Consider the following 19398-nt stretch of genomic DNA (forward strand, 5'->3'; position numbering starts at 1 on the left):
TCTATCCGAATTACTGTATGCTCTAGCTGGTGCAAAGATTGGGTAGGGGGCTTCGCAAAACTTGGTCTCGCGATCACGGGAACGGGTCTATTATACGACGCCGATCCATAGTGCTAGCCGACTTGCGCACTACTCCGAGTCGATCAGCGCGTAGAGGGCGGGTTCACGAACCAGGCGGCTTCCATTGGCTGGGTCATGGCAAGCCAGTCTCTTGCCGAAGGCAGCCCCTCCGTGTCGATTGCACGCGGTACCTTGGACGGGAGCGGTCTCGGTCCACGAGGACGGGATTGGAGAGGGCAGAATGGGGTTGCATCTACGATGGTAAGCAATGAATGAATGGCTTGGGAGCGCCGGGTGGGAGATCATCTAGCCGACGCCTCCGACGCGCAATGCGGGGAGAGAGAGGATAAGTGGCATCCACGAAATGTCGGAGATACCTAAAGGCAGATACCTAAGGCAGATATCCAAGGTACCTAGGTACCTACTCTTACCGGCGAAGCGTCTTGCTCCCCACGCAGAGCGCCTAATACCTTAGGTACCCCCTACTTTTATATCGGCACCTCCATCTACTCGATACATGTGCTATTACCAGGAGGTACACAATTGTTGCTAACATTTAAACATGCCTACCTACCTAGGTAGGTAGGCACCTCTAGGTAGGTACTTTAAGGTGATGATGGCGATGATGGATTTTTGTCCCGTGGCGTCAAGGTGAAGTGGGGGAAGAAAGATGTTAGGTACCTGACGAGATTACGTGATAGGAGCGGGGATGAGATGGGCGGGGTCAGGGATGGATGGGGTCTGGCCTCCTGCCTAGGTACCTAGGTACCTCCTACGACGTGGGTGGATATGAGGTAGGTACATACATTGTACCTACTCCGTTTGTTAGGATCTATTTTTATAGGTGGTAGGCCTTATTAAGAGGTACATGTATTTACTGAGTCTTAGAGAAAATGGGGAATGACCGCATAGTTTCAATTGACGAGAGGTTACCTATATAGACACACACCAGGCATACACACTCCGTAGTACATACCTACTCCCTGTATTCTAGCCTTCTTTGGTAATGGGGCTGGGTCGGGATTCTCTCAACCGCAGGGAGGATGGGGGGTGAGATTGGAGACATCGGAGGCTTGACGCCGACCGGGTTGATCGGAAGGGCGCACGGAACGGTAAGACTCGCTGCGCTGTTCTCCGAAATCCGTCAAGATGATCGGTGATTCTGTTGCCCGCATCTCGTCGAGCGAACTCGAGAGGGTCCAAAGAGGAGGAACGAGCTTAGCTCGGTGTCGAGTACGTAATACTACATATGAGTAGGGGTAGGGCTGAATGATTGGGAGGGAAGCGCCCTCGCTCTCTATACCTACCCAGGCAGGTGCCCATATATGGGTATACAGAGCCGAGCACGATGTTGGGAATGGCCATAGAAGAAAGCGTGGTGCCCACAAATTGACGACAATATCGCCGCAGGCTGAGAACACCCAAGTCACACTAGGTAGGTACCTATCAATATCCCGCGGCCGATGTACCTACCCAACTAAAAAGCCACATCGCGCCAGTATAACGCCCTGAGGCGATTCTAGTAGACAACACAACGGCATTCACCTTCGTGACCGTGTGGGGGCGGAAGGCTCATCCCCACATGGCCATGGGGTCGAAGTCAACGGCCGCTATGTATCGATGTACCTCCAACGGCCGTTACAGCAGGCAAAAGGAGATCCGGCCGGTTGCTTGAGGTACGTACCTACATCGGATCTGGACAGACACAACATTGCGTTACCCCGAAATGCGGCCTCACACCTACACCGAATGCCAGCACATCGGCTCAACCTATTTGATATAGCCTAGATGTGAGCACGCCGAGGTATTCTAGATCTGAGCTCCTGCCTCTACTGCCTAGAGGTACCTAAGGTTGCAAATAGGCGCAAAAGTGGCAGTCGATGGGACCGGATTAGATTACAGGGAGCAGCCTTGAAAGTGGACAACAATAAATCCCGGCAGAGGGCCTGGAACGGGCTCCCGATGCTGTGTCACACAGCGCACGATCTGTTACCCTTTCTCTGGGATGCGGCAACTGATTGAGGGCGAGCATGGGTAACGAAGTAGGAGAGAGACAGGAATAGAATGGGGATATAGAGAACCACGAAAAATAGGGGCGAGCTGCCTCTCTGGGCATGCCACGGCGTAGGAGAGCCCAGCCAGCGTTTTTTTTTTATCTCGAACCGGGCCATCCGAATTCTCGATTCGCCCCGTAACAGCACGCTCTGGGAAACAACCCCAGGCGCGCCGGATGTTACCCGCCAGAGGGAGCCCACGAATCAGAGGTGGGAGATCCATCCCCAGAATGCCCTGGTGGATCTCTATGCGAACACGGGCCTCTTAGCGGTCTTGGATGGCACCACACATCGATTGTTAGCTGTTTAGCATGTCTAGCATCCACTGTCCAGCATCCACTGTGGCCCCCCGCCTTTCTCTTGCCTCGCCCTCCTCCCTCTTCCTCTCCCTCCCCCCCTCCGTCTTGGTCGACGGCCGCGTGTTCGTTAGCATGACATGACATCCCCGACACACCCATCCGCTGCCGTACTGCGGGCGGGAAATCAGGCTTCCGGTACCATCATGTCCTATCAGCGAGTGTGTGGTTTTCTCGGATGTCTGTCTATTCGAGCGGTTCAGAGCATGCCTGCCCCCGTCTAACCTACATAAACAGTCACAAGTTGAAGGCCCGATGACGAGGTCACCCGTCCGGCCAGGTCCGCACGTCTGTGGTTTGTCGTTTGTCCTGGTTGTTCGTATTGGGGCCAGTTGCAATTTCCTTATGCGTCAGGCCTCCGCCAGCGCGCAAGCGCTGAGGCGATGAAAGCGACGAAACCACGGCGCAAGCAAACCACCACATCACGGCAAACCCCCCCTGTCGTCGCCTATCCCGGCAACTGAAGGCATCGCGTCGATGGTGACTGGCCTATGGCCGGTCGAGGATCCAATGCGCGCGAGACGTCCGTCCAGACTTGTTAGCCTTTCTTCGCCAGGAGGTGCCGGGCTCACCGTAGGATTGGCTGGTCGACCTGGCCGGACGCCAACGGACAGCGACGATGACTAACCTACGCCGCCAGCGAATCCCGCGGGCCCGTCCAGCTGGAGTGGTCACGCTAAGAGAAGAGCCTGCTAAGAGCCTGCCGTACAATGCCAAAGCTGCGTGCAATGTGGATCGGTAATTAACGCGCTGGAGCTTGGCTGAGGGGGGAAATCCCCCTGGTCGAAAGCCCTGTCGCCCGTCGCCCCGTCGCCCCGTCGAGCTCCCCATTGGGCAAGTAGTTATCTGTCCCGCGAAACGACGATATTACCGACATGCCAGGGCAACCTAATCAATAAGAAACGGTGACGAGAACCGGGTTAGTTGGGTTAACGGGCAGACTGGGCTAGCCAGGTAGGTTGCAATCGACTTTTAATAAGTTGGTGCCGCCTCCCCAATCGCTTCCATACCTGTCGAGCCTCTCTCTTTCCTCAAGCTCCCCCTCCTCGCTCTTTTCCTAGGGATCGGGTTCATCTTCCTCTTCTCTAGAGCTCCTACCACCGCAGATCTCGTGCCTCCCTCCCCATCATATATGTCTTTTGTTGTTGGTTAGCATCATGGGACAAGCACCGAGCAATCCGCTGTCAAGCTGCCTTAATGCCGTCTGCAACGGCCGCAGTAACTGCGTGGCGTACCCCGACCACCCCCTCTACCAGATCTCCTGGGTCAACCGGTACAACCTCGACATACCGGTCGAGCCGATCGCCGTGACGAGGCCACAAACCGCCCAGGATGTATCGGATTTCGTAAAGTGTGCCGTCACCAACGATGTCAAGGTGCAGGCAAAGTCCGGTGGCCATTCCTACGCGTAAGCCCACCGCGTTTCCTCCCGAGCTGGCACGTTCGGATCTTCCGGGATTTTAGGCTAACGCGATGGTAGGAACTACGGTATGCACAAAGACAGACCGAGACGAGACCCCGCGCGGTGGAAAGGAGACTAACGCGTAGGTAATAGGCCTAGGCGGACAGGACGGCGAGCTTGTCATCGACCTCGTCAACCTCCAGGACTTCTCCATCGATCGAAATACGTGGCGAGCGACCATCGGCGGCGGTACTCGACTCTCCAAGGTGAGCGACCTGCTCCACGACAACGGCAAACGGGCAATCTCGCACGGAACCTGCCCTGGTGTGGGCATCGGCGGCCACGCGACGATCGTAAGTTGTAACGTGACCTATCGCCGCGCGCACGTTCTCTGCTAACGGCACCGCTGCAAGGGTGGACTCGGACCCTCCTCCCGCATGTGGGGGTCCTGTCTTGACCACGTTGTCGAGGTCGAGGTCGTGACCGCAGATGGCTCTATCAAGCGGGCTAGCGAGGCCGAAAACAGCGATCTCTTCTTTGTACGTCTTTCTGTCGTGCCTATCCTCCCCTCCTGCTCTGCTGCTCACACATAGACAACAAAACAGGCGTTGAAGGGTGCCGGCGCAGGTTTCGGTATCATCACTGAGTTCGTCGTGAGGACGCATCCGGAACCTGGCAACATCATCCAGTATTCGTTCTCGCTCACGTTCGCCAAGCACTCGGAGCTAGTCCCTATCTTCCGGCAATGGCAGGAGCTCATCTCAGACCCGAACCTCGATCGGCGATTTGGCACCGAGTTCGTGATGCACGAGCTCGGCGTCATAATCACGGCCACATTCTATGGAACTGAGGAGGAGTGGAAGGCGACTGGCATCCCCGACAGGATTCCCACCGGCAAAGTCTCCGTCGTCGTCGACGACTGGCTCGCCGTCATCGCCCAGCAGGCCCAGGACGCTGCCCTCTGGCTTTCCGAGATACGCAGCTCCTTCACAGCGCGGAGCTTGGCGTTCCGCCCCGACGAGCTGCTCTCCTTAGACACAACCACCAAGCTCATGAACTATATCGACCGTGCCGACCGCGGTACGCTTCTCTGGTTCCTGATCTTCGACGCGAGTGGCGGTGCCATCAGCGACGTGCCGATGAACGCGACTGCCTACTCCCATCGCGACAAGATCATGTTTTGCCAGGGTTACGGCATCGGTATCCCGACCCTATCTCAGAACACGAAGAATTTCATCGGCGGCATCATCGACACGATTCAGGGAGGTGCGGCGCAGGCCCTGACGACATATCCCGGCTACGTCGATCCGAACCTGCTAAATCCCCAACAAGCCTACTGGGGCCCCAACCTCAACGCTCTGGGTCAGGTCAAGGCCAAGTGGGATCCTAATGACGTCTTCCACAACCCGCAGAGTGTGAAGCCGGGAGCGGCGGCGAGCTCGTAAGGCGCAGGCAGATTTAGGAGTTGATACCCCTCCCCCCCCTCTTCACATTAATAATGTCGCAGTAGCACCTAAAGTAATGATATCTCCTTTGAAACATACTCTCGTGAACTCGCGAACCGGACGAGTGGTGATTCGTCGGCTAAAGGCGCGTATGCTCCCTCGTTGTATCCCGTCTGGGCCACCGAGGGTATTCCAGATGGATCATTTCTGCCTTCGTGGCGCCGTTAGCGATGCTTCTTCGTAGGGCTTGGTGGAATGTATACCAACGCGTTTCGTGCGTTCCGATCTCGAAGTTGCTTGCTCGCCTGCCTACCTGTATCGGGGAAGCCGGTTGACGAGGTGCTACTCTCCGCCAGGAACAGGTGAACGTCGATCATCACAACAGGGAAGCCGATTCATCCGGCGGCAAGGCGGGCGCCCATGCTTCACCTCTCATCCCTAGCCAGGTCCTACAATATCTCGACCAGGTAAGCTGATCAAGTCACCAAGTCGCTGCAGCGCTGCGCCACGTCGAGCGGGCGAGTCGAGTCGAGGGCGCTATACGCAATACACGAGTCGCCCCAAGACGGGACAAGACGGCATCGGCTGGATAATAACTCGGACACCGGCATTTTTAAGGTGCAGTCCTAGGAGAACAGCTGCAGGATGACGCTTCTACACGAAATATCAAAGATTTATCGCAATGTGTTGCATGGAGAGAATTTGACCGAGGAGGCCGTATAGGCTGACACTGTACCTTCGGTTGGACACAACAGTGACATACGGCGTACAGATAGCACACGGCATCAACTGTAACGAATACCACGTAGCAACAGACACCTGTGGCCACGGCACAACGCATAGTGTGTTCGATGTCAATACTCGCATGGTAGGTGGGCAATGTCTTAGCCATCGCACGCCGATCTCCTGACGGCTGTACTCCCTACGAGACAGTCGAGCTATGATCTCTAGGGGTATATGTTTCGTAAGGAGGGGGGGGGGCATAATCTCTTGCCCCTATTATTCCCTCCAGCAGAGCCAAACAAGTTTAGAAAGGACAGATAAGAAAGAAAGAAAAAAAGAGAAAATTTTGAAAAATTTTTGTCATTTTGGTGGACAGTGGCGAGATCAACGAAGAGCACATACCTGGCAATTTTAATAACGTACTCCTGAGTTCCGGGAAATATTCGTAACACGGCGAGGGGATGTGCTCGCTTCGTCGATGGACCGACCCTCTCCCACATCCCCCTTACTCATCGAAGTATTCATGCTCGCAGCAGAGATCGAAACGGAGTAGCGATGATGCCGTCTGGCTACACGTCTCTCTCGTTTGTATCGCCGCCTGCCGGTTCCCTCTCCATCTTCGCCTCTCTCTCCATCTGTCTCTCTTTAACATCACATACCGCGAACTCTATCGTAATTCTACATAGCAGGGACAGCTCGCGTCGGCTTCCCCTGTTGGGACGTGCGGTGGCATTGGCTACCTAACACAGTTCTGTACATATACGTACTTGCGGGAGGGGAGAGGAAAAAATATTTTTTAATGAAGAAATAAAAAACAAGCATTACCAAGACCTGGACGCCCACCGAGGTTGACGGCGCCAACTACATTTGTACATACATCTGTATGTAGGTGTTGACACTAGGCTGGTTGAAACTCCCGTCTTACCGCCTGGCGCTGGTTGTTGACGATTATAATGTAGGGGTCTCTGATATAGCGCCCTGCCCGACGATACGTTTCGTTCAAGCCCAATTCAATCCCTGCATTAAGCCAGCCATCTTAAGACTGAGAATATTCCTTGGGAACAGGTCCCGATGCAAGGGGCAGGGTCCCTCTTCTTCTCTATCTACCGGGATAATACCGACATGGTAGAAAACCAATCACCGAACACGTACTAGGTAGCAAGTATCATCGCCTTTTGGACCCCTCAACACCACGCCTAGATATCGCGAGCGGGACGCCCAGATAACGGAACCATGCCATCGAAGATGAGCCAAGTCCGATCACTTCCATTGCAACCCAACCAGGACGAGAAGGGAGGGGATACAATTACATACGCGCATAGACTCGGTAGCCGGTCAAGAAACTACGGAGGCGGCTTACCTGAGCACATCGTGCCAGTGTCGTTCGTGGCGGATGTGTCGGTCCCTTTGCGCCAAGCCCCTGCACATTCTGCACCGCCCTTCCTGAAGCTTCAGCTTTCACCGGGGGAAGGGGGGGGACACGTCTCCGCCAAGAATACCTTGACGGGGAGGGGGGCGGTTGTCGGTGATAGACCGATGCCAGAGTAACGTGCGGATTCATCGTCGAGTTGTATATGCGTAACGCAGGTATAGATAGCTATATAAACGAGCAGGCATGTGAAGAAGCCGCCAAGAGACCCTCGGTGGCGCTTCGGCAGGAATGGCCAAGGCCTCACATCCGGGAGTTATGCAACGGAAATGAAGTCGGGCGGCGAAGATGGAAGGTCGTTGTGGGATGCCGATGGTGCCGATCCGCGAATCCCAACGGCCGCCTGCGCTCGTTCTCGGGGAGAGGCAAACCAGTGGGAGCAAACAGACAGGATGCCAAGCGTGATTAACAGAGTGTAACTGTCCCTCCGCCCGCCTAGAGCAGCATGTAAGCTGGTCTGGAAAGGGGGAGGGGGGAGCACATTGGCCAGGCCGTTGATCTGACAGGTTGCGACGAGATGCAGTGCCAGCTATCCATTTCACTGATCGGCCTGTTTATGCGTCCGACTTCGTTGGCGGGCAGCACCGGAGAGCCTATGCGTGTGTGAGAGAAAGGAAGTGAGAGAGAGAGAAGTGTTTCGAACATGCCACTGTCTTCACACCTACCCACTATATCGATACGCACAGCCTGAGGATCTGCGCAGCTTCAGCCACCAACCGGGCGGGCCACAACGAGCAATATCTTTCGACGACAGAGAGACAGAGAGAGAGAGAGAAGGCTGTCAAACTCCGGACACTCCTGATACGCGAGAAGCGTCTACGGCGAACTCCGGCGGCCTCTTCCGCGCAGCAGTCGTCGCAGGGACGAGGAGACCCAGCGAATCGGGTCGCCGCGGTGTGATAACTCGATCCACTGTAGCACCCGCGAGTCCGCGCGCACGCACGGGAGAGAGGGTGGCTGACGGGCACGAACCTCGTCGACGGCGACAACCGTAGGTAGCATCGAGTTTCGGCTAGAACGTTCGCGGACGAGTGTCCCGAAGAGGGCAACGACAGCGAAAGCAGGGACGGCAGCGGAACTCGGAGCCCTGGTCGGTATCGAAACGGGGAGGAGAGGGGGGGAGAGATAGAGAGATAGAGAGATAGAGAGATAGAGAGATAGATGAGAGATAGATAGACCTTACTCATTCACACGTACAGAGAGAGCGACGGACGAGGAGGAGGGATAGAAAGAAACACATTGGTTCGCATCCGGGCCTTGGCACGCGTCTGGGCAATCTCCCGCGCATGAAGCTGGCTAGATAAAAATATCCCGCGCGCTGCGGGCGCGCCGCCAAGACGGCGCCGAGATCCACATCGAGTCTGTTTCGCATGCGAGGGCACTTCCCTCCCCCGGTCCTCTGCGCGCGGGAGGAAGAAAGGGAAAAGAAAGAGAAGAAAGAAAGAGAGAGACGAAAAAGAAGCTCGCAGGGGTCGCGCGCGCGACAGGGTCCCGGAGACAGTGCCGGCTCTTGCTGCCCGAGAGATCCACAACACCGCCCCCCTTGCCTGCTGCGACATGGGCAAGCCTGGAAGAGATCTACCGCCGCCGGCCGCTGCACGTGTACATCATGTACGTGTGCGAGCGTGTACGTGAGATAGAGGCTGGGCCTGCGTAGCGCATGTGTGCGCCATGCAGACAGGTACGTGGGTATGTAGGTATGGGTATACTGACGTGAGTGGTGTATGTACGCGTGTAGGTGCGCAAGTAATATACCTATGCGCGTCTGTATGTATGTATGTATGTATGTTGGTATTATACCTAGCATACGCACACGTCTTGCTATCCCTCGGTGCGAACTTGCGTGTTGTTCATATAAGTGCAGGCTAGTTGTACCTACATGAGTATGTCTAGAGGAGGCAGATCGGAGCCACTATTGGACGGCGGCCCAAGACAAGAAGGTCTTGGCTTGCCCACCGTTCATTGCCTCATTAAGCGTCGACCACGGTAGGACGGATGCCGAGCCAGGCTCACTTGTGGCTGGCAGGCAAGGAAGATTCCCAGAAGTTCGCGCGACGTGTGCTGCCTGGGTGTGCCTGTGCGTGTTGATTTGTTGAGCGTCCGTGTGGACTCGTGTAATTCGAGAAAAGCCTGTCGAGAAAGGTTCGTGACGCTCGTAGCCGTGAAGCATCATCATCATCATCATCGTGTGAGGGCCTTCCTGTTGGTTGCTCGTCGCCGAACAGGCCGGATCTTTTCGGAATCACCCTCGCCTTCAGCGACCCAACGTCCTCCCTCCCCCCCCCCCCTTTTTTTTCTTTTTTCCCTCCCGTCAACAACGCCCCATCAATGTCGCAGGGCCAAGGCGGAGCCAAGAGTTTACTATTATTGAGGCTCAAGCCCCCCCCCGGTCCCGGAGCCACACAACCCAGTCTCGGCCAGGGTAGTTAGGGCCGCCATCTCGATTTTCGTTGCGCCCAAGGTCCACCCGGCCTCAGTCGTCTTCACGCTTGACGTTTGACGTTCGCCGCCAGGAAACATCTGTTAGGATAACGATAGACGCGGCCCACTGGGCGTCTCTCGTCGCACCGTGAGGCTCCCGTGCTGATCTTCCTCGCGCCAAGAGCGCCATATGCTATCGTCACTGCTAATCTCTGACAGAGTAACGAAATGACCGACAGAGGGTGTCTCGTCTAGAGAGGTGTGAGTTGGGTATGCAAGTACGCGCGTGTATGTGTGTGTGTGTGTGTGTGTCCCGTGGGCCGTGGCTGTCGCGGTTTGGCGAACCAGAGAGAGGGACCGGGGAAGGGAGGGTTCTATTTTCGACGCTGTCGTCGTTTCTGGTACACAGTGAGCTTCATAATCCCCGTCCACGTCGTCGTCGTCTTCTCCTCATTCTTACCACTGCAGGTCACGCACAAGAGATATCCCGCAGCGGATGCTCGTCAGATCCGGTGAGGGCTAAATTGATCTCGACATGAGCCGGGAGATGGAATGTATGTCCAGGTTGGGTGGACGGTGGAAGCTTGCGGATCCATTCCACTACACATCTGTCTCATTGGGCACCGTCGAAGATCGCAATGGAAGCTCGGTCTTCTTCACGCGGCCTTGGCTCGACCACCTACCCAGGTCCTCCGGCATGATTCGGATCCCAGGAGATGCCCATCGTGGCCCATCGTTGGTTGTTTCCCTCTTCCCAGATATGTTTTCCCTTCTTGGCTTGTCCCAAACAAGGGGCTGTGGTCCCAGTCTATCACACAGTCGTCGTAATTGCCCACTCTCCTCGGACCTAATACCAAGAAATTTGTTTCTGTGGTGCTACTCGACCTTCTTTTGTTTTTGGGTATTTCATCTCGGGGGGCCGGTGTCCCATCTCTGGAATCTTTCCTGTTTTTCCCTTTTCCCATTAGCTCCTTTCCCTTCGTCTAATTCCTCTGGGTAGTTCGTGTGGCTTGTTTACCCTTTTCTTCTTCTTCTTCTTCTCTCTGCTCTTCTTTCTTGCCGGCCCCTTCAAAACGGACCGTTAGTATTCGTCTGTGTGCCAATGGAGCGGTCGCAAGACAATACTCCGTCCTCTGCTGAGGCCGTGTCGTATCCGGCATCAGGACACTCGTCGTCGCCCCCCGACTCGGAGCGGACGACAACGGGGCTATACATTACGACGTATTCGGACAATAAGGGACATGAAGGGCAGACGGCGGGCTCGAATGCCAACTCAGCCGCCAGCTCCATGATCGAGGGCAAGGAAGGCCATAGCAACAACTCCGAGCGAGGAGGCCGTGGACATAGCGAGCACATAGATATTTACGACCCGAATCGACCGAAGTTGGGAATCCGCCAGAGGCTGCACCATTTCACATGGGCGTGGTTTACCTTGCCTATGAGTACGGGCGGGTTGTCGTTGCTGATCCACGCCCAACCTCATCAGTTCCCCGGGCTTCGACAGATCGGCTTATTCGTTTACATCGTCAATATCGTCATATTTGTCCTCCTGACCGCTGCCATGTTAGCACGATTCTTCCTGCATCAGGGGGACTTTTACAAGTCTCTGTCTCACCCTCGTGAGGGCTTCTTCTTCCCAACGTACTTCTTGTCCATCGCCACCCTCATCACCAGCACTCAGCGCTACGCCATTCCGGAGCACGACACGCCGCTCGTATGGGCCATCCAAACCGCCTTCTGGGGCTATGTGATCATCACACTCATACTGGCCGTCGGCCAGTACAGCTTCGTATTCGCAAAGCACAATTTCGAATTGCAGACCATGATGCCGACCTGGATCTTACCCATCTTCCCCATCATGCTGTCGGGGACGATCGCTTCCGTCATCGCGCATACGCAGCCCGAAATCTCAGCCGTGCCTATTGTCGTCGCTGGCATGAGCTGCCAAGGGCTAGGACTATCGGTCGCCATCATGATGTACGCGCATATGGTCGGACGTTTGATGTCAGCAGGTATGTGATATTACCGGGTCCCCCCCCCCTCGGGGGTCAACGTGGGGATGTGGCTGTAACTAATTCAAGCCTCCAGGTCTTCCCAATCGCGAGCACCGCCCTGGGCTATTCATGAACGTGGGCCCGCCAGCATTCACCGCGCTGGCTTTCATCGGTATGGCGAATGGCCTCCCCGAGAACTTCGACAGGGAGATGGACGGAATTGTTGATGCGCATATCATCCGGACGTTTGCTCTCATCGGCGCCATCTTCTTGTGGACCCTGTCCCTCTGGTGGTTCTTCATCGCCTTCATTGCCGTGGTGGGCTCCCGTCCCAAGTACTTCCATCTGGGTTGGTGGGCCATGGTTTTCCCCAACACGGGCTTCGCTTTGGCGACCATCTCGATCGCGAACGAATTGGGAAATGCAGTGGTGCAGTGGATATCAACGGCGATGTCGATCTGCCTACTTGCCACGTACTGCTTCGTCTTGTACAGCCACATCAGGGCTGTCATCGTCCAGGACATCATGTACCCTGGACGAGACGAAGATGTCAACGACCATTAAATCACATAACACCAACACGCAGTTTGTTCTCATTATTTTTTTCTAGTCCTTAGCTTCGGAACGGCTATGCGGACGATGAGTGACGCCTTTTTCTACTATATCGCAGTTGTTTTTCGACCATCTCCTATTCAATGACGGGCTACCTCGGAAAATCAGTCGGCTGGTTTCATTTTCTGAGGGTTCAAGATATCCAAAGCATATTCTAGATGGGGATAGGTGATTGTTCGGTTACTGGTTTATGGGAAAATAGCCACATGGGCAAGACCCAAATGTGCTCTTTTCTGCATAATACCTTAGGGTTAGAGTGGTTATAGAGAAAAATACGAATATGTTACCAGCCTCAAACTCCTAGTGACCCACATACTTGGGAGCTACCGTAAGTATCGTATTGAAATTACCACGTTCGTGCTGCTCCCAGGATGATGTTGTGTAAATTCGCAGACAACTTGCAATAGCAGTTCCGACTAGTGTTTATATTCTGTTGGCAAAAAAAAAAAAAACGTTTCACATCTCCGGACCTTGGGCTGAGCAGCTTATGCCAGCGCCTGTGCCTCTTTCATCATATGTGCTTCAACGAGGACAGAGGAAGCGGTGTGAGAAGTAGAAGGGAGAAAAGAAGAGGAGGGAGAGGAGGAAGGGTGGAAATAGAGCCAGGAGGAGAAGGGAGGTTGAATCTGACAAAGGTACATCTCAGCAGAGTATCCTCTCCTTCTATCTCCCTTCGGACGAGTTGATAAAAGAAGAGATTCTTACGCCGTACTCAAGATATATATAAAATCAATGAGCGAAGCGGGCTTCGGATATGTCGCGTAAAACGTAGACGCCTACATTCACGCTTTGCGGTATGCAGGCTTATATAGGCTGGTTCAATTACTACGTGACAGGATAGTAGCAGTAGCAGCAGCAGCAGCAGCAGCAGCAGCAGCAGTAGCAGCAGCAGCAGTAGCAGCAGTAGTAGTAGTATTTAACGCCCGTGGGACCGCCTATGGCTATCCCGAACCTCCGGTGGGGTACTAGGGGCGTGCTAGTCTAGGATATTCACAGCATTTAGCTCCCTATTCAGGTAGTACCGAGCTCGCATTCTTGTGTCGCGCTTTTGTGCAGTTCAAGCTGTATCCTCCCTGTGAAGGCAGTTCCCAGTCCGTTTTGGTGGCTGTTGGTCGCAGTTTTTAAGGACGTACACGGGTCCCTGGTTTTAACCACAGCAGGATTCGAACCTGGGCTTCGGGTGGAGGGACTGTGAAAGGATAGTCCGATTATTTCCGCGAATCATATTACCTGCCTATATCGTCCTCCGAGTATTGTGGCGGCAATAAGAGTGACTAGGATTTCGATGGGTTGAAGTTGAATGGGTCCTTCTAACGTTCCGCGGCCCAGCCTCGAAGAAAAATCACTGCTTCTCTCACAGTTTATTGCAAGTCGCTCATGGCATGCAGGCCAACGAGGCTATACCTATCAAAGAGACTGCTTAGGTGGTTGTGCTCTCTAGAGCCAACTCTCTACATGCCCAATAACGGCGGGTACGCAGGATGTTCCCAGGGGCGGGGTGGCACGCGGGCACGTGCGAAAGCCATCGAGCGCTTATCGCGATTTTCACCACCAATACTACGGCTGGGTTTATTATTATTCCATTTCGACGTGGTTTACCGGGGGACGCCATAGGTATCTGCGTAGGTACATCTTCGCGTGGAGTCTCAGGAGTTAAGCAGGGAGCATCATTATTACCCACATAGGTAAGTATCCTTTCCTAAGCAGGCTCGGAGGCCCGAAAGGCCCTGTATTCTCACTCAGTGCCTAGATAGCTAGTTATCTCAACAAGCACGTTTCGCAGTCATCTTAGCTTCAGGGCGCGTGGGATAATATCGTCCCAAGTTGAGTGGGGAGCGCTCGACTCTGCCGAGCTTCAAAAGAGAGAAGTGGATACAGGCGGGATGCTTCGAGGGTGCCTGAGCATTCGTATCGATATAGGTAATACGCAGTGTACGTGTGAGTAAGCAGGCCAGGTTTACCCCAGACCACTCAAAACAAGCTTCTTTCTCGCGATGCCCAGGTGGGATGTTGACGCCGAGCCAGCGCCGCCTTCAATCGTTGGGTGCAAGGCACGCTCCGGTGCAACCTCGAATGAAAACACAGGGAAAGAGATCCAATAGGCAATTCGATTCCTGCCGGGTCTGCTTAACATCCCATGATTACAGGAGGGTTGCCGAGAGCGTTAGATCCTAGATCCTAGGGTGGGAGATACGCAGGAGGGTCCTCCGGGCGGCACATGCATATGCTGGCGGCGGCAGCGACGGACCGCGACTGGTGAAGTGGCAGATTTTCGGGCTTGGCTAGAGGCCTAATAACTTGTTCTCTTAGAGTCGTCGAAGCTGCTTCTCTAGAGTTGCGCGAGTTGAGATGTGAGACGTCGTTCCCTCGCGCCGCCCTAAGACGGGAATCGAATACGCCTGCCCATTTGCGATCCTCGCGATGTGATAATTCCCGTGTCGTAAGCATTGGCTCTTTGGGAGGGACGGTTCGTTCGTCGATCTATCCAGGCCATCTTATCTCAAAAAGGGCAAAGCACCGCATCAGGGTGCCATCGGAATTTCGTCTTGGCAGAATACCACCGTCAGGACCTGCATCTCGCTGGCACATACCTACGGCACATGTGTACACCAGTACGCTTTGGGCCGCTGGCTGGATAACCAGTTACAAGACTCTTATTACGTGGCTTTGTGTCTAACCAGCCAGATTCCTCACAGGCGTTGTTTTTGTTGTTGTATGGATGATAATAATGGCCTATCGGTATTCCGCCTAGGGTTGGCACGTTGCGAATCGACGACTTGCTCTTCGTGTAGGTAATCTAGAACCGCCTTCTTGGTTCTACTACCATTCCTTCCGCACCTATTCCGGCCATATCGCACGAATACACCCGGGAAGCTCTGCCCGATAGCTGTCTCAAGGAGGCATGTGCTTGGGTGCATCTCGTGCTGTGATGGAACCTCAGGCCCTACCTACTCATGCCATTCGCAGATTACGCCATGGTCTGTAGCGAGTAGGAACTTGTACAGGCCATGCGGCCCGGCAAGGGTTACATAACAACGGAGGAAGAGAAGATGCTTCCCCTCTCATAGCTTAAGCGCCGTTTCTATCCAAGCCCGATGCCTTCTTCCATGCGTAACTACTCGAGAGACTAGGCGATCAAATGTTTATGAGGTAAGTTCAGATGATTTCATTCAGATATTTCGTTTCTACAGTGTGAGATTCGGTCCCCAAACCGACGCGCTGCTCCCCTGCCAAGCTTCTCCAGAACTTGGAGTCGTTGTAGCCATCTACCCCCTTGTCCCATCTCCCATGCATCTTGACACTACCCAGAAGGTTGCATTGATAACGACGGTCCATCCGGGTAACCAGCCAGCTTGGGGAGTTTAAAATCTTCACTCGCGGTGCAACGCAATGGTGCAATGACGCGGCTAATCTTGCATACCTTGGCCGATGACCTGACAAGCCACCGATGCCCACTGCCCTTCGGCGACTACAAATACTCGTAGCATCTCCCGTTTTCAACTAGAAGAGATAGGCCCCTACGACCTCCGGCTCTCCCCACCAGCATTGAGCCAACTCGGGCTCCTACACTCATTCCCATCCTTCCTCCACGGATACCCTTCCGGTTGCCGGCTTCCGCAAAGCGGCTCATCGAAAATGGTTAAAGGCCGTACCCTGATGTCGCTGCTCGCTGGCGCGGCGAGCATACTCTCAGCCAAAGCCAGCGTGAAGCCAGAGCCGAAACACCTTGCTGGGTCCTACATTGTAGAATTCGAGGACTCTCAGGTATTTTAGCCTAAATATAGCCGTTGGTGCTGTATTCGTACTAACCGAGGACGATCCGCGGATAGAGCTCGGCAGAGTTCTTTAACCATCTCGGATCCAAGGCGGAGACGCGTATGAACCTGAACTATAAGCTGTTCAAAGGGGCGTCTATCCAATTCCGCGACCTCAAGACAGCCGAGGAAGAAGTGGGCAAGCTGGATTCCCTCCGCAGCGTTAAGCAGATATGGCCAAACAGGGTGTACACGCTCCCGAAAGACGAGGTTGTCTGGACCGGGCGTATTGGAGGGGAGGACTTCGTCAAGAACGTCAAGAGGCAGCTGGGAAATGACACATTCACCCCCCATGTGATGACCCAGGTCGACAAGCTCCAGGCTAAGGGTTTTACCGGGAAGGGGGTCAAGATCGCGATCATCGACTCCGGGGTGAGTTGCGGCAATTCTGGGTGACGGAAGCATCAATTGACGATTGGCAGGTTGACTACACTCACCCTGCGTTAGGCGGCTGCTTTGGTCGTCCCGATTGTTTGTTCACCTTTGGTACCGATATCGTTGGCGACGACTACGATGGCACCAATATTCCGGTGCCCGATGCGGAGTATGTTGCACCGGTCCTGGTGGCATCGTGGATCAAGTGTTGACCTTCTGGGTAGCCCATACGATGACTGTGGTGGCCATGGTACCCGTAAGTAACTTGTTCAGCTCATTAAGCCGTCTGCTATAGGCTATACATATCCTTCTTCTGCAGCCGGAAACTCGGAGCCCGGGGGATGCTAACCTAGGTCTCTCGCAGATGTCGCAGGAATCATTGCAGCACAAGCCAACGAGATGGGCTTCGGGGGGGCTGCCCCTGTAAGCCGACCAGACTTCAATAAACGGGCGGTTCGTAATACTGACAACGGTTTAGGATGTTGAGCTGGGCATGTATAGGGTGTTTGGATGCGTAGGTAGTGTCTCTAACGATATCTTGATCGACGCCTACATGCAGGCATTCGAGGCCGGGTCCGACATCATCACGGCTTCAATAGGAGGCGCCTCAGGTTGGAGCGAAGATCCGTGGGCCGTCGCCGTATCTCGGATCGTCGAAGCGGGCGTTCCATGCACTGTTTCAGCCGGTAACGACGGTTCGGCTGGTCTGTTCTACGCCAGCAGTGCATCCAACGGCAAAAAGGTGACATCTGTAGCTTCGATCGACAACGAAGTCACACCACTACTCCTTACCGAATCGAGCTTCAGTATCGACGACGGCGAGGAGCAGGACTTCGGGTATAACCTCGGGGATCCGGGTAGCTGGGCCAACGTGAGCCTCCCGCTCTGGACCCCGTCGTTCAACACCGATGACCCGGCGATGGCCTGCACCGCGCTGCCCGACGACACCCCCGACCTGTCCGGGAAGATCGTCTTGATCCGCCGTGGTTCATGCACCTTCGCCGACAAGTCTACCAACGCGGCCAAGTTTGGAGCTAGATATGTCATGTTCTACAATAACGTCCCAGTTGGAACGGTCGGCCCTGTGATTAACAGAGTCCCCGGAATTCTAGGGATCGGCATGGTAAGGAATTAAGCTTTGCTCCCCTTCCCAGACCTCGCCACTCACTGATCGACATAGGTAACTGCGGATCAAGGCGCGGCTTGGATATCCTCCTTGCAGAGCAGCTCCAATGTCACTCTTCACATGCTTGACCCCCTCACCGCGCCTGTTAGGTAAGAGTCGAAGAGGACGATTGCGGTAGGGATGGTTGTCTAACATGTAGAAGCTTGATTCAGCCGAAGAACACGATCACCGGCGGGTCCCCGAGCGTTTTCACAACCTTAAACCCAACCTTCGAGATGGACGTTAAACCGCAGCTCGCCGCCCCGGGCGGCATGATCCTGTCGACATACCCGACCTCCATGGGTTCGTATGCTGTCCTGTCGGGGACATCGATGTCGTGCCCGCTGGTCGCCGCTATCTACGCCCTGCTGTCGAACGCCCGCGGCACCCTTGACCCTGCTACTATCGAAAACCTGCTGTCGGCCACGGCAAACCCGGTGTTATTGAACGACGGAACTGGGACGTACCCGGTGTTGGCTCCCGTCGTACAGCAGGGCGCCGGTATAGTCCAGGCATACGATGCTGCTTTTGCGACAACACTGCTGAGCAAGTCGAGCCTCTCCTTTAACGACACCGATCACTTCGTCGATACGCTGAATTTTACCATCCGAAACTTGGGCACCGAAGCTGTTACCTACGAGCTCGGGAGCGTTGGTGCTGCCACCGCTTACACCTTCTCAAACTCGATCAACCCGGACCCGTTCCCTGGCTTGACGCTTACGGATGAATTTGCTACCGTCGCCCTGAGCGAGGCTGAGGTTGAGGTTGCAGCTGGCGGCGAGGCTACCGTCTCCGTGACGGTGACCCCTCCCGCCCTCGACGGCACCTTCTTGCCAGTATATTCCGGCTACATCACCATTAACGGCACCAACGGAGACAGCCTGTCACTTCCCTACAACGGAGCCGTCGGCAGCCTGCGTGAGAGGCAGGTTCTCGAAAGGGGCTATCTAGCGCTCTCGACGGACCAGAACTACGACCCTGTGGAGGGAAATACGACCTTCACACTGCCCCGGACGAACGGCACGATCGATACCACATACCCCGCTGGTGTAGCGATATTCTCATTTGGTTCACCGCGGGTTAACGTCCGAGCCGTGCCGATTAACAGTAGCCAGAACTCTAGTGCTGAAGGCAGCGAGATTTTCGGTTCTCCGACCTACTATGTAGCTCGAGATTTCCTCATCACAGCTTGGGACGGTAGACTAGCGGATGGCAGCCTCGCACCGGCCGGCTCGTACAAGCTACGCTTCGAAGCGTTGCACGTCTTCGGAGACGCCGGCAACTCATCCGACTACGACACCGCGGAATCTGTTCAGTTTTCCATCCGTTATGTGTAGGGATGCCTGGGAAAGGAACTAGAGGGAGTCGGAGGCAGAAAGAGCTTATCATAGGACCAATGCTGTTAATTTCTCAGATGTCCATAAGTAGGTAGAGTGTGAATTTCACCCACCAGGGGTTTTTATACATATACTTGCCTATATCTGTATGTGTGTACCTTTCACTTGGGAGTGTTATGAGGGTTGCTTGTTGTGATCTGGTCGATTGGT

General features: G+C 54.7%; 4 protein-coding genes across 4 annotated transcripts; 3 read left to right on the top strand and 1 right to left on the bottom strand.

Annotated features, from left to right (window-relative positions):
- Positions 1-3397: 3397 nt before the first annotated feature.
- On the top strand, positions 3398-5650 carry GGS23DRAFT_527644 (putative glucooligosaccharide oxidase). The gene is made up of 6 exons (XM_051514698.1): positions 3398-3424; positions 3560-3878; positions 3951-3958; positions 4026-4225; positions 4286-4411; positions 4478-5650. The coding sequence occupies exons 2-6, from the start codon at positions 3628-3630 to the stop codon at positions 5315-5317; spliced, it is 1425 nt and encodes a 474-aa protein (XP_051372029.1). The 5' UTR covers positions 3398-3424; positions 3560-3627; the 3' UTR covers positions 5318-5650.
- A 2950-nt stretch (positions 5651-8600) lies between these two features.
- Positions 8601-9321, bottom strand: GGS23DRAFT_566410 (uncharacterized protein; the record flags this gene model as incomplete). The annotated part of the gene is made up of 1 exon (XM_051516268.1): positions 8601-9321. A coding segment is annotated over exon 1 (620 nt), but the record flags the coding sequence as incomplete, so codon positions are not given.
- Positions 9322-10855: 1534 nt separating this feature from the next.
- On the top strand, positions 10856-12562 carry GGS23DRAFT_527683 (voltage-dependent anion channel-domain-containing protein). Its single transcript, XM_051514699.1, has 2 exons — positions 10856-11902; positions 11979-12562. Exons 1-2 carry the CDS (start codon positions 10993-10995, stop codon positions 12446-12448), a joined length of 1380 nt encoding a protein of 459 aa, XP_051372031.1. The 5' UTR covers positions 10856-10992; the 3' UTR covers positions 12449-12562.
- A 3570-nt stretch (positions 12563-16132) lies between these two features.
- Positions 16133-19188, top strand: GGS23DRAFT_604933 (subtilisin-like protein; the record flags this gene model as incomplete). Its single annotated transcript, XM_051519684.1, has 8 exons — positions 16133-16261; positions 16327-16683; positions 16734-16855; positions 16911-16942; positions 17051-17109; positions 17165-17809; positions 17867-17961; positions 18015-19188. 8 exons carry the CDS (start codon positions 16133-16135, stop codon positions 19186-19188), a joined length of 2613 nt encoding a protein of 870 aa, XP_051372032.1.
- Positions 19189-19398: the final 210 nt, after the last annotated feature.

The sequence above is a fragment of the Durotheca rogersii genome, assembly GCF_024521655.1.
Source record: "Durotheca rogersii strain YMJ 92031201 chromosome Unknown GGS23scaffold_9, whole genome shotgun sequence".
NCBI classification, from domain to species: Eukaryota; Fungi; Ascomycota; class Sordariomycetes; order Xylariales; family Xylariaceae; genus Durotheca; species Durotheca rogersii.

Bases quoted from the DNA above. Each gene is read 5' to 3' on its own strand.
- GGS23DRAFT_527683 (XM_051514699.1), top strand. From the start codon at position 10,993: ATGGAGCGGTCGCAAGACAATACTCCGTCCTCTGCTGAGGCCGTGTCG. The intron at 11,903-11,978 runs GTATGTGATATT...TCAAGCCTCCAG, and splicing joins CGGACGTTTGATGTCAGCAG to GTCTTCCCAATCGCGAGCAC.
- GGS23DRAFT_527644 (XM_051514698.1), top strand. From the start codon at position 3,628: ATGGGACAAGCACCGAGCAATCCGCTGTCAAGCTGCCTTAATGCCGTC. The intron at 4,226-4,285 runs GTAAGTTGTAAC...CACCGCTGCAAG, and splicing joins TCGGCGGCCACGCGACGATC to GGTGGACTCGGACCCTCCTC. The intron at 4,412-4,477 runs GTACGTCTTTCT...ACAACAAAACAG, and splicing joins AAAACAGCGATCTCTTCTTT to GCGTTGAAGGGTGCCGGCGC.